Source organism: Diorhabda carinulata, chromosome 9, assembly GCF_026250575.1.
Source record: "Diorhabda carinulata isolate Delta chromosome 9, icDioCari1.1, whole genome shotgun sequence".
NCBI classification, from domain to species: Eukaryota; Metazoa; Arthropoda; class Insecta; order Coleoptera; family Chrysomelidae; genus Diorhabda; species Diorhabda carinulata.
Window position 1 is genome coordinate 11,385,162 of NC_079468.1, and position 13,923 is coordinate 11,399,084.

The 13,923-nt window shown below is 31.2% G+C and overlaps 1 protein-coding gene across 3 annotated transcripts in view; it reads left to right on the top strand.

Annotated features, from left to right (window-relative positions):
* Positions 1-13,923, top strand: part of LOC130898264 (protein spinster) — a 170,540-nt gene that overhangs the window by 140,271 nt on the left and 16,346 nt on the right. For all 3 annotated transcript variants that reach the window (XM_057807430.1, XM_057807431.1, XM_057807432.1), the window contains exons 4-7: positions 6,172-6,375; positions 6,608-6,739; positions 8,936-9,197; positions 12,202-12,300. In XM_057807430.1, the coding sequence (XP_057663413.1) occupies positions 6,172-6,375; positions 6,608-6,739; positions 8,936-9,197; positions 12,202-12,300 (697 nt within the window). The remainder of the gene's footprint in view (positions 1-6,171; positions 6,376-6,607; positions 6,740-8,935; positions 9,198-12,201; positions 12,301-13,923) is intronic.

The following is a 13,923-nucleotide window of genomic DNA, read 5'->3' on the forward strand; positions in this document are numbered from 1 at the left end:
TGTGCATTTTATCCTGAAATCGTTATACAGTGATATTAGATTTGTTTTCACATATAATGAAATCATTCATTAACATTTCCTAATCCAATGTTGATGCAAATGTATTTTTTGAATAGTTCTCATTTGGCATATACTAAATTCGAATTTTACTCTTCCCAATAATTTATCAAAGCTATCCTTCCTATTTTGTGATTTTCACATAATATCCTCTATTTGTTTGCCATTTGCTTGCAGTTGAGGAGCTGGATATTCATTTTAAGATTTCAAAATAAGAGGCATTAAAATTGAACATTTTAGAATCGTTAGATGAATCATTCATTTTACTTTCTCTCAAAAATGTTCTTTACAAATTAATGATTTTTATTGTAAACAGAGCAGGGCAAAGTTTTATTAAATTATGGAGGGTAGAGAGAAGGAGCAATATCTCATATGGGAGAAAAGTTGGAAAAATATCCAGGCGTATACGATAAATAATAGTTCAAAAAATTTCCAGAATGGTGGTGATGTAGACAAGGGTATGGTATGAATGTAGCAATTGTAGGTGAATTGAAGTATGCTGAGTTAAAAAAATTAATATCATAGTTCATTATTGAAAATTTCTTATGTTGTATAACAGTGTGGAAAGTTGTCTAGGCCAGAAGTTGCCAAACTTTGTTTCTTCGTAAACCACTTCCAAAATACTTATAATTAGTTTTAGTTGATATATCTACACCATATTACCAACTCGTCAAAAAATCAGATCTATAGTCTATTTCAGAAACGTATAGAGCAATAAAATGGGGAATTCCGTCCAGTTCGGCTTAATTTCGGTATCGGCCATAGGTGTAGGTCTTGAAATATTGTGTAGGGATTACTTAGGTAGTAGACTCTTCAGTTACGTTTTGCGGTTTAACAGGTACCGTTTAACCTTCTATTAGTGCCTCTGCTTAATTCCAACCCTATTTCAGATTCGGCTTAATCATGCGCCGTAAGGGCAATGGTGCCTTATCCAAAATTTTTAGACCTTTATAAGTATATTTGTTTAGTTTAACGCCGTAAATAGTGTTGACAGTATTATAAGATTAGTAATAAAATGGCGACATTTACACCAACGCAAAGATGTTCCAATAATTCTCCACTATCAGTGAATGAAAAACGATTACCCTAAATTTACTGTACAAGAAACTGTCGACCGATGTTCCCGGATGACTGGAGTTGGAAATTCCACCGTTTATAAATTATTGCCGGGAGAAAGATAGCAGGCCAAGTGGAACCTCCCAAAAAAAGTCCAGGCAGACCAGTAAAAGTCCTCGATAAAGACACCCAAAGTGTTATTCGAAGAAAAGTTCACTCTTTATTTTAAAAAAGAAATACCCACCCTAGATAAAATTTTAATGTAGCTTGGCCAGGATGACAGAATTCCGTTGATAATTAAAAAACTTTTATCGACCACTTATATGGATGGAAATATGGATTTTGCCTGGGAAAAGCATAACTATAAAGCACTTTTACTGGAAAGAGATGTTTGCTGGCGACGAAAATACTTAAGTATAAAGCAGTACAGAACAGAGCAGATGAAAATCTTTTATCTTGATGAGACGTGTATTAATGAAGGTTATACAGTACCAAAAACGTGGCAAGACAAAAATATAACTAGTGCTCGCCAAGCTTTCATGGAAGGCCTGTGAATGGATAACAATAGGCTAAACCCATATATTGACCCCAACCCGGGTGGTACTACCTGCACTTGATGAAAAAAAAATTTACAATGAAATCAATGCCAAACTATGAAAGTGGCTTAAATATTCGTTGAGTCACTCTGTGGTCCCTTTACATACCTAATGAGATTTTATTACTCTATACCTTTCTGAAATAAACTATATGAAAACTCAAGTACACTCCTGTTTTTTCGATTAAAATATTAGGTATTAAACACATCGTATTAAAAGTGAATAGTAAAAATAAAAAAAATATTTCACAACGTGTCGCGTCAGTTAAAAAGAAACGAAAAAAGATTTAAAAAATAAAAGTATTAAAATTTGAGATGGTAGATACAGGAACGGTTTTATTAATATTATAGATAGATGAGAATGTTCAATTCAATTGCTATCCATATAGCTCTTTGATTTGTATATATATATGGAAAATATTTAATTAATACTATTTTTTTTTATTGCTATTTCTGTCACAAAAACTAGCCGGAAATGTTGACTAACAACATTTTTATTTATTTATGGAAAGGCCTCTGTTCCGTTTATATATGTACCTAAAGTAACAAGTTAAACTCGATTCTTTGAAGTTTTAATTCCGGCTGTAAATTTTACGATTACTGACAAAAGTATTTATGTTTTAAAAAAAATTCAATACGTTTTTTGAATGAACTCAAACAAATACCTGTAAAATGTACACAACCATAGCGATAAACAATTAATGGTCACTATTTGTTCATACATCTCTTTGTGTTGTACGTGAAATAGTCATTTTAAAAAAAAATTAAATAAAACCCCCGTTAAATCACAAGTCGAAAACATTCGTTGCTAATATTAAAAATTAAGTTGGGTTTTGGAAAAATTTTTATAAATATTTTTCCTAATAAACAGTAAATTAATAATTGTTTGTCTAGCTCAAAAAGGCAAAAATAAATTTAGATTCTCAAGAAGTTTCGTTAGTTTTTGTGGTAATCCGAGTAATTACATAGAAATATATTTTAAATTTACTTATTATTTTTTTACATTATTCATTCCATTTCAAATATCATTCCGTTTTATTTTTGGTATGTTTGCTTTAAAAATTAATATTGAAGCACAATTATTTGATAAAATACTAATTTCTAACGCAAGGAAACACCCTAACTCTTCGCCCAATAAGGATTAACAATTAACAATTATTACATTCACAATATTTTTACCAGCTGAATTGTTACATATCTTCCGTCAAATTTGGATTTATTATTCGTCTCGATTTACTCACTGTTGTATGACAATAAAAATAGAAAGACAAAAATAGGTTGGATTGATTTAAGTAAGAATAATAAAATTTATACAGCAAAATTTTTATGTCTTTAAAAGGCGCTATAATAATAATCGATGGCTATTTCGTTTAAAACAGATAACATCATTTTTTTAAGGATTTTGTAGGTATCTAATCTGAATGGGTAGTTGTGTCCGAATTTGCAATAATACCTGGCGCTGCTGAAACGTTCATAACCGAATTCTCTATCAAACTAAGCAGCTAGGCTGACGATAATTCCCTTGATAAGCATTCGATAATGCTTAGATTTTACTGTATTATTGTTAGGTTCAATGTTACTAAAATAAACGCATCTTGTGGCAAACTAAAAATGTACGATGGTGTTTACATATACAAAAGCTAGGTGCAAGATAGATGTCGCGATTACTTTATGCTGATTCAACGACAGTTTTCTTTATTTCTGTTCGCACCGTTTTAGTGAACTTGATTGTATTTAATTCAAGTAACAATCTTCTACGTTGAACTCTTTGGTTTTATCTATACAAATAGAAATAATTTGATTCCAATTGATCAAATTTCTCAATTCTGTTCAATATCTGTATCCTTGACCGCTAATCAATTTTATAAACGATAAATTAAGTAAGAGTTCACGTGGTTTTTAATATGAATGGAAATAACAATTAATTGATAAATTCTCATCGATGATATACGTTTTAATTACATCTTTACTTAAAATCTTGATTACAAACAATAGGCATCATTAATATAGCTCTATTCCCCAGATGATAAATTTGCTTCATTTAGACAAAGCGAAGAAAATATTATATTCAACTATTCAAATAGAAAACGAAATACATTTCCAGTCGGTAATTTACTGAGAGAAATGTTATTATCCTGCAAAGAGGATGCTACACACCCAAATAAACACGATATGTGTACATATACTGTCTATCATACTGTTTGATCTTTCGTAAGACTTTTATGTATTAATTCTTTATTACTTTAGTAGTGCATGTGTGACTTGAAATAAAAAAAGCGTTGAAAAAGATATATAACGTTCCCGATTAAATATTTTTGTTGGATTGTTGAAATATAAAAGAATTTATTGAGTTTACGTGTTACTAAAAGGAATAGTTATTTTTCAAATATTGTAAAATTCTGAATATATGCCAAATACCAATAAGAAATTTAATAAAACAATTGTGATTGTTGGAAAATGCTATGCCAAGAAGTTAATATAATTTCTAGCTTAAGCAGAATATTATAGTTTATATTCTTATTTAAAATTATTCGAATACCACGATGTTACTTAATATGTATCAGGTGGTATTTTGAGAGGTGTTGTACGTAACGTATGGCAGTTTCCTTACCCTGCTAACGTTTTCTAGACTGTTGTTAATGTTAATTATTGCGAATTCACTTGTGTGTAAGATATGGTAATACTTATTGTTCTATGTTAATAAATATGTAACTAATAATTGTTAATATAACTATATAATCACCACTGGATTATATATTGTTTGTGTCATTTATATTCATAGTTGGTATAATCTTCTGAAATAATTATATCAGTAATAGCCATCGGTTGCTGGTGTTTGACTAATTCGTGTTTCTTCCGTAGCACAGTCAGTATTATTGGATAGCGAAATATCGTATAACTAAATACGAGGATATATTGGAAAATTCTTAGCCTACTATAGAACCAAACAAAATGTCAATGTCAAAATATTTCATCACTCAACATATTCTCCTCTTAATTGAATACATTTATTACAGCGAACCTGCAACGTCTCTAGACCTTTCAAAAAAAAAAGTTTCTTCTTGCTCTGCAAACCAGACCTCCACAGCTTTTATTACCTCCTCGTTGAAAGAAAATTTACGACCTTTTAAACTTTTTTTCAGTTGAGGAAAGAGATGATAGTCGGACGGAGCCAAATCTGGTGAATAAGGAGGGTGTTCTAGTAATTCAAACCCTAAATAACGAATTTTTTGCATGGCAACATGAGATTTGTATGCAGGGGCGTGGTTATGCAAAACAAAACACCTTTGGATAGCTTTCTACGTGTCTTTTCTCTTTAATTTTTTCCCATAGAGTGGTCAGTAATGTCGAATAGTAATCTCCAGTTATTGTTCTACCCTTACCCAACAAATCAGTCATGATTACTCCATGGCAATCCCAAAAAACTGAGCAATAACTTTTCTAGCAGATTTTAGGACACAAAATTTCTTAGGTCTTGGAGAACCAGAGTGTCGCCATTCCATCGATTGTTGCTTTGTTTCTGGATCGTAGAAATGTACCCAAGTCTCATCCATATTAACAATTCAGATTAAAAAGTCTACATAGTTTTCGAGCACAGATTGAACTCGATGCTTCTACCCTTGCACGCTTTTGGTCAACCTTCAAACATTTGGGGATCTATTTTGCAGCAATTTTTCTCATGCCCAAATTGACGTGAACTATATGATGAATGCGTTCGTATGAAATATTCAGTGCTTCAAATATCCGTTTTAGCCCAATTCGACGGTCTGATAAAATCATGTCATGAACTGCATCGATATTTTCGGGGACTGACACAGAAACTGGCCTTCCCGATCGGTCATCATCTTCAATGGAAAATTTACCTCTTTTGAAGCTTGCAGTCCAATTTTTCACGGTCGCATACGAAGGACATTGATAACGAAGGATATTAAGCGTATCTTCGTAAATCTGCTTACCTCTTAACCCTTTTAAATACAGGTACTTGATAAAGGTTCGATACTGCAATTTTTCGATTTTCACAATTTCGGTGGACATCTTTTTTCTTTTAATTTATTGCGTAACTCTGGTTTACTTTTTTGACGTCAAACTTTGCACTGAAACTTCTAATAAGTTATTCTTCGTTGCTATGGTAACGCAATATTTTGTTTATGCATGGAAATGATCTAGGCTAACTACATGTCAATACATCCTCGGACCTATTGACAATCATTTAGCTACTTCTCATAATTTCTACTTTGCTAATGACACCTATAAACTACTCTCCAATTTTTGTATAATTCATTTTGAATTTTTCTGTCTTATTCCAAAATGATGCTAAATAAATAGATAATAATAAATAAAAAGGAACAACAATAATATTCCTAGAAAATCCCTTTTATTTTAATCCATATCTACTGTACTAAGGATTGAAAATTAATTTTTTACAACGAACATTTCAGGTTCTAATGCTTTTTTTATTTTAGTGGTATGGGCTATATTATAGGCTCTGAAACTGCCGATTTACTGGGGCAATGGCAATGGGCACTACGTGTAACACCTGCCTTAGGGGTTGCAGCTGTTTTACTTATTTTATTTATACTGAATGATCCTGAAAGAGGCCAAAGCGAATGCAGTACTCACATGGAACCTACTCCTTGGTTAGAGGATCTCAAGGATATCGTTCGCAAGTAAGATTTTTTTACTCTAATCTGGTTTGAAAAAGTTGAAGAAGTGCCTAATTAAACAAGCATTTATTTTTAACTAGTATATATCAATTAGGAATTGTTATTAAAAATTTCATAGCAGCCAGGAGGTTAGTTAAGTATCAGACTAAACATGTAGGTATTGTATGCTTTCCGCTATCTTTGCAAATACGAGGCCGGGCGTTAGCTTAATAAGATTCACTTCTTTTTATTTCAGCCGAAGTTTCATGTACTCTACAGCTGGATTCACTTGTGTAGCCTTTGTAGCAGGTGCATTATCCTGGTGGGGTCCATTGTTTATTGAAAAAGGCTTAAAACTACAGTCTAATACGGATGTTGATTCTGACAAGTAAGTAGTTTACCTAATATATTTAAACAATATTATTGAGATCACATCTAGCACATACATAATTATTTATCGAACAACAGAGTGTTTTGCTTGTGAAGCTTAGGGATAAACATTTACTAGTATAATGTCCATTATATTTAATTGAAAAGGAGAATCACAATATAAGAAAAGACTTAAAAGAAGCACCTAATGATAAATTGGACTATAACAATGTATTGCAGTATTTAAAATCAATTATCATGTTATTGTGTTTAAAACGATGCTAAAGAAAGACATTAAAATAGCAATAGGCGATTTGAATGCAAAAATAGGCAAAGAGGTAATAGGAAAATATAGCAAGCACGAGGAAACAAACGCCAACGAAAAAAGACTAGTTAATTTTGCAAAGGAGATGGGACCAGCATGAAGTTCGAACACAAAGAAACATGTAGATCCAAGATCCAAGCAGGAACTATTCTAATAAAATAGATCATTTCTTGATAGACTACCGAGTATTAATGAAAATAGTAGATGTAAGAACCTACAGAGGAGCACATGCGGACAGCGACCATTTTTTAGTAACTGCAAAAATAGCACTTAACAGTAAACAAAAAAAGAAAAATCAAAATATCGGACGAAAAAGAAAATTACAGGTGGGAAAATTTATAGATAATAAAACAACAAAGAAAAAATATGGAGAAGAACTGGAGAGAGTTCTAGCAGAACAACAGAGCTATAATATTAATTAAAACCATAAAAAAAACAGCATGTAAAATAATACCACAAAAAATGAAACAGGAAAAAAGGAACGAATGGTTCGATGCCAAATGTGAAGAAGAAATTGAGAAAAGGACAAGAGCCAAACAGAAAATGTTACAGAGAAAGATAAAAAACTGTATGAAGAGCAAAGAAGAACAATGAAGTAGACGTGTAGAGCAAAGAAACGCAAAGGGATGGAGAGCAGAATTAGACAAAGAAATGAAGAATTTCTAGAAAGAAATAAAGTACAACAACGGGCAAGCTGAGCAACGCACTATTCATATAAAAAATAAAAAAACTGGGATGAGCATTTCAAAGAAACATTAAACGCAGAAAACGAAAATGGACAATGGAAGTTTTCAAACCAAAACTGGAATAATATCGAAAATATATTGTCACCAACAAAGGAGGAAATAGAATAGAAATATTTCAGGGGCTAAAAAATGGTAAGTCCCCGGGAGAGGACGAAATAGAGCCAAACTTAATCAAGTTGGTAGAACTGCACTAAAAATATATCATTTAATAAGAAGTATATGGGAATACCAAGAATGTGGAAAATGGCAATAATGGTATCAATACACAAGAAAGGAAATATAAATGAATGCAGAAACTATAGTGGTATAGCGCTACCAGATACAACCTACAAAATTTTGACTATAAGTGTTACGAAAATGACACTCGACATACAAAAACGACGGTAAAAGCAAATCAAAGAATATCAAAATGTTTCCAGACCAACACAGGACTAAAACAAGGACATCCTTTATCCACTACACTGTTCAATATAGTATTAGAATAGATAGTACGCGAAACCGATTTGAACAAAACTGGGATACTAGGCGGTGAAAAGGAGGGAGGTTTATGGCTGAGAAGAACAAATAAGGAATCTATTTGGAGAAGCAGAACTAAGCAAAATAATAACATCCAAAAGAATAGAGTAGCTGGATCTCATACAAAGAATGCCCGATTTTAGAGCAACAGAAAAATTATGGAAATAGAACGGAACAAGAGAAAAATCACCTCTATGCTATTGGCCTAAAAGGTCTGCGTGGAGCATCTATATATATATATATATATATATATATATATATATATATATATATATAGTTTGTTTAACAACAACATGATACTTCTGTACTGCTCGTTTTTTTTTATACTAGCTTGTTAATCTGAATTTAATTGTTCGGATGTTGGCATCTACAAACAAGTTCCCAATATAAGATGCATCTGCATTGAAAGGAAAAAACCATAAACCTTGTAATCAAAGAACAATTTTTTTATTTGCTAAGAATTTGAAAATTTTTTCTTTATTTCAATAATTTTAAATATTGCTATGAATGTGTAATTTGACTGGAAAGATAAGAATTATCTTCTTATTATTTTTGTAAAATTAATTTATCCAAAATTGAAATGCATTATTTTTAATAATTAACCAAATTCTCTCCATAATGTTTCTAGCGTACCATTCAAATTTGGCGTCATATCAATGTTAGCAGGTCTTTTGGGTGTACCTTTTGGCAGTTATGTTGCACAAAAATTGCGTGGCAGGTATCGACGGATCGATGCCAATATTTGCGCATTTGGTTTATTGACATCTGCTCCTCTGGTATTCCTGGTCTGCGTAACCGCCAAGTACAATGTTTCATTATGTTTCACACTCGTTTTTTTTGCCGAGTTTTTCTTCAACCTCACTTGGTCTATTATCGCAGATATACTTTTGGTAAGGATTAAGGTTATATGTATTTATATAAAGTAGTTATTGATATGAATATCATGAATGAATTTAATTAAACTATACACATAGCATGTTATAGAGTAAAGTAATGAAAATGTGTTCATATAACATTACCACTATTTCGATTTTTGGAGGATTTTTGTAAACATGTTAAACAAAAGATGCATTGTATTCCCAAAATAACACAAGAGTGGAAAGTGACTATACCACAATAAGAATTTTAAATTGATGGTCCGTTGTATCAAAAAGATTATTTGTTGTGACAAATAATTCAACTTGAAAAAATTGTAAAATTGTTTGTTATTTTTGTAATAATGACTTGGAAATAGAGTACTTTCTAGATTATGAAATGAATATGAAGAAATTTCTCTCCTTTGTTAATTTCTTGGGGAATGATCAGGTGTTTTTTTTTCCAAGAATAATATCTTGCATTTCAAGTTTTACGATATCTTTTTGATGATTCAAAATATTTGTAATTTTCTTTATTTTTCATCAACTTCACAAAACTCCAGTCGGTTTTATATTGTGCTTAAGAAATATTTCCCGGAGTTTCTGTACTTTACACAACGATAACTATGTTTTTTTAATATTATAGACTCTACTTTACATTTCTTGTTTAGCAATTTGTTTTAACAGGAATTACTGGTTTCAGTAGTAGCATGAACGTTTATTTGGCGGGATATCATTAATTGTCTCTTCCAATCACCATTTCTTATTTCCAATAATTTTGAACACTACCATATTTTCAAATTCTTGGGTAACCCAACTAATACTGAATCCCAAAATACCATATCAATACCTGTATTTTCTCGACTTTTGTGTATATTTCTTTAAACAACATTTTCCCGCATATGACACAAAAGTAAATGAACAACAAAGGGAGACAAAGACATATCTTCATTAATACCATACACTCTGGTGAAGTGAAGTTATAGTAGAAGTAGACTGGCAGTAGGTTGTTTGAAGATTTTCTTTTTTATATTTCACATTTTAAGACCTGATTTAATATTATTTCAGTAAAATTTTAGCAATGTTTTGCATAAATATAGAAATATTAGGTCAGCTTGGCATTATAATAGGCTTTTATTCAACATAAACCCTGAAACCCCGAACCAAAGCAATAGATCCAATTATATGTGGTATTAGCTTACAAGTAACAGCAACTCTTATAGCTGTTATTAAGTATGAAATTACAGTTTATCCCACTATGTACTTTATTTTACTACTTGTGGTAACAATTGGCATGAACATTAATTGAGCCATATTACTGATATATCATCGGTAAGACTCCTTGTGAAACATAATATTTTATTTTTACTTCCTTAATAACTTTCAGCTGATCTAAGTTTGTTATCAATTTATTTGGAAGTGAATAAATTGTAAATAGAGGAGACATTCTCATCAAGTGCACTTTAATTGAAAATACTGAATTACTAAACTTCTATACCATATGTCCAAATTAGTTCACTTTGAACATATTTTGAATGTATTTTATTTCAGAAACAACTACTCATAATACCCTGAAAATGATTGAATAACTCTTCGTCCGTAAAATTTTATACCTGATGTCAGTTTTTTCACACATTTCTTCAAAAAATGCATCATTTGATTTTCGCTCAATTCTTTCCCTATTTGATTTAATCCTTCAGGTTATTAAATAGAATTTACTCTTAATCGCCTTTTTAGGATATTTCAGAAGTTTTCTATGAAATTGGTTTTAAATTGGTTCTAACTAGGGAATACATTCCATAGTATTAATTCCAAAGTCTTCCAGGGAACTTCTCTTCGCCAATATACGAACCAAAAAGTGATGAGATATCTTGGAGTTACCTGTCAACTGTAATAGTTTCATTGTTTATGGCTACTAGTTCCTTGTCTGGTATCATAGAAATACCTTACTAAACTATAGTGTTTGAGAATTTGCATTGAGTATAATGTTCGTTGGGTTGAATTGTCGAAATACACGAATATGTCCATCATTATTGTACAAATAGGATCTGGATTCATCTGTGAAGAGCACACATACCTAATCAGCTTGAACCTATTTCATGTTCTCTGTTCGATTTTTATAAAATGAATAATGCCCTAACATACCGAAATTATGTTATATCCTGAGGACAGTACGTTTTTTTATGCCACTTTCCTTCTCTAACTCTAGTAGCGTCACCACACTAACCAGTCGTTTCGAAAATTGTTCTTCACTGGTTAACATACGTCCTTGCTGTAACCTTCCTACCCACCGTGCCACTGTACAGTATGGCAAGGCATTATTTAAGGCTTCCTTTTATTCACTGTGACGGTCTTCGAATTTCTTTCTCAGGGAACGGCTATTTTGATGTAAGCACACTGCTTAACACATGTTACTTCAATCTTGCACAAATTATTTCGATTTCAGGTCTCCTTTAATTGAAATTTCGTTGAAAACCATATAAAATATTGATGTTTCGACCTATTGCGGTCTTTATCAAAATATTTTGAAAATAATTATAAATTTCTAAGTATCTAGGAATAATCTATTTTAAGGTTGCTACTTATTTTTAAAATATGCTAACTAAATATGAAAAACATGTGGTTGAAAAATAGATTTTTATTTAGATATTCATGTTGTTGGTGACCTATTAATTGATGTGATTAAGCAAGTTGTCAATATCATATCATATTCTGATAAAGACCAAAATATTTAGAAACGTCAAGTTTCTTATTACATACTGTGGTAACTTCATTTAATAGTAATAAAAAATTTAATCCTAGTAATTTACCAAATTACTCAATATTTGACTAATTTTAGTATGTTGTAGTTAAATTTACTTTGACCATATTGTGATAACATATACTTTCCATAATTTCAAAAAACATTCAACCGACACTACGTATCTCCATTGTATATCTAACGTTTTTGTATTTAACTCTTCATAACTATTTAAAATTAGTATTGTATAATGTAATATTTGTCATATTTATTATTAAAAATGTAATAATATTTTTTTAGTACGTTGTGTTACCTACAAGAAGATCTACAGCAGAAGGTTTTCAACTTCTATTTTCCCATGCCTTGGGCGATGCTGGTAGTCCATACTTAATAGGAGTGGTAAGATATGTTCAATTTAACATAAAATCTATTTCTAACATGTATGTGCACTTGTTAGAGTTAACCCTCAATTTTTCCTTTTGTGAGCAAGCTAGAATTTATCATGAAGTAAAGTACTTATAGTAATACTGAAGTTTCTTCTGTCTTTAGTATTTTCATTGGAAGCTTATTTTTAAATATTTTTAACTTGTAAAATTTCTCAGTTATAATATTACATGAGCTTAAAAAATAATCGATTAGTTTAGAAGTAGACATAATCTGCAAAAGTCGAGTTACGAATGAAAAAAAGTAATCAATTATTTTCAATTGCTCGAGTTTTATGCGTTACGATTCTTTAATAATTAGACCTATAGAAAGGAAATCATTTATTTTTTATTCCTATTGAAGGTATAATTATTGTAAGTAATTTGTAAAACATTGTTATCTCTCAATGAGCCAGCTATATTGGTAGTGCACGGTAGTGTTTTCTCTCATTTTTTATGTTCTTTCATGTTCATATTTTGTCAAATTACTTAAAGAGAGGAGCGATTGGAATGATTGGAATAATCGGTTCTTTTCTATTGTCTTGATATCCTTTACACATTGTTAATTATTAGATGCAGTGGTTGGGTTTTCTCCAGTTTTTTCTTGTTAAATTCTTCTAGGCTGTTTCGTTTCTACGCCACGTGAGGTCAACAGCAGCTTTTCTTGACTGTACATACGTTTCTTGTATCTTCAGAAACCTATGTCTTCAAATGAGTCTATTTTCCGATTAAAATCTTGAAAATACTTTTCACATCGTTTCTTCTATATCAGTGCCACTAGCTCGTTTTATACTGAAAGCCCAGTCTTTAAGAATATCTGCCAAGTCCTCACTTCCTCCAGAAATTTACATTTTTCTTATCACAGAATGCTGTTTCCAAACGCATTCCTGCGTTTGCAGCCTATTTAGATACATTAAAGATCCAAATTGCTTAGCTTATTTCTACTTTTGATGCTATTAAGAAGCGGTTCATTTCGATTTAAAGACTTTTCTGACTATTGAAACAACTTTCAAAAGGTGGTTACTTTCACAACATACATTGTTGGACCCATTGAATAACCGAAGTAATTTAACAACGTCGCCAAGCATACAATCGCTTATCTATATGCAGTAATTATGATAAACTCGTAATTTGAATTGGCTAATCATAAATATGAGGCTGATATCCGAGGACAGCACTGGCCATTGCATAACATCAATATCTTCCCATATAAGAAGTTAATTGCTAGTATGTGAACGAGCATTATCATGTATAAAAAAAGCTAGCGGTCTACAGCTGCTGTATAAGAAATGTCGATTGGTTGTGGCATGATAGTCTCTTTAAACAAGTACTCATCTCAAGTCTGAATAAATTTGAAATAAAGATATAGATCGATTTCCTTGTAGTAATAGACATCTGGCACAGCTATTCAGTGAACTTCTTGAAGTCTAATTTCAGGTTCAGGAGCAATAACAGTAGAAAAGAATTTGCAGTCCATAGTAATATTATTAAAGTTTTTTATGGAGTCGAGTGCTCTATTTAAATAAAATATAATGTCACTTTTAGCGATAAATGTAAAGAAGCGAAAACTTAACAAATTGTCGTGTTTCTTTTGTGATAA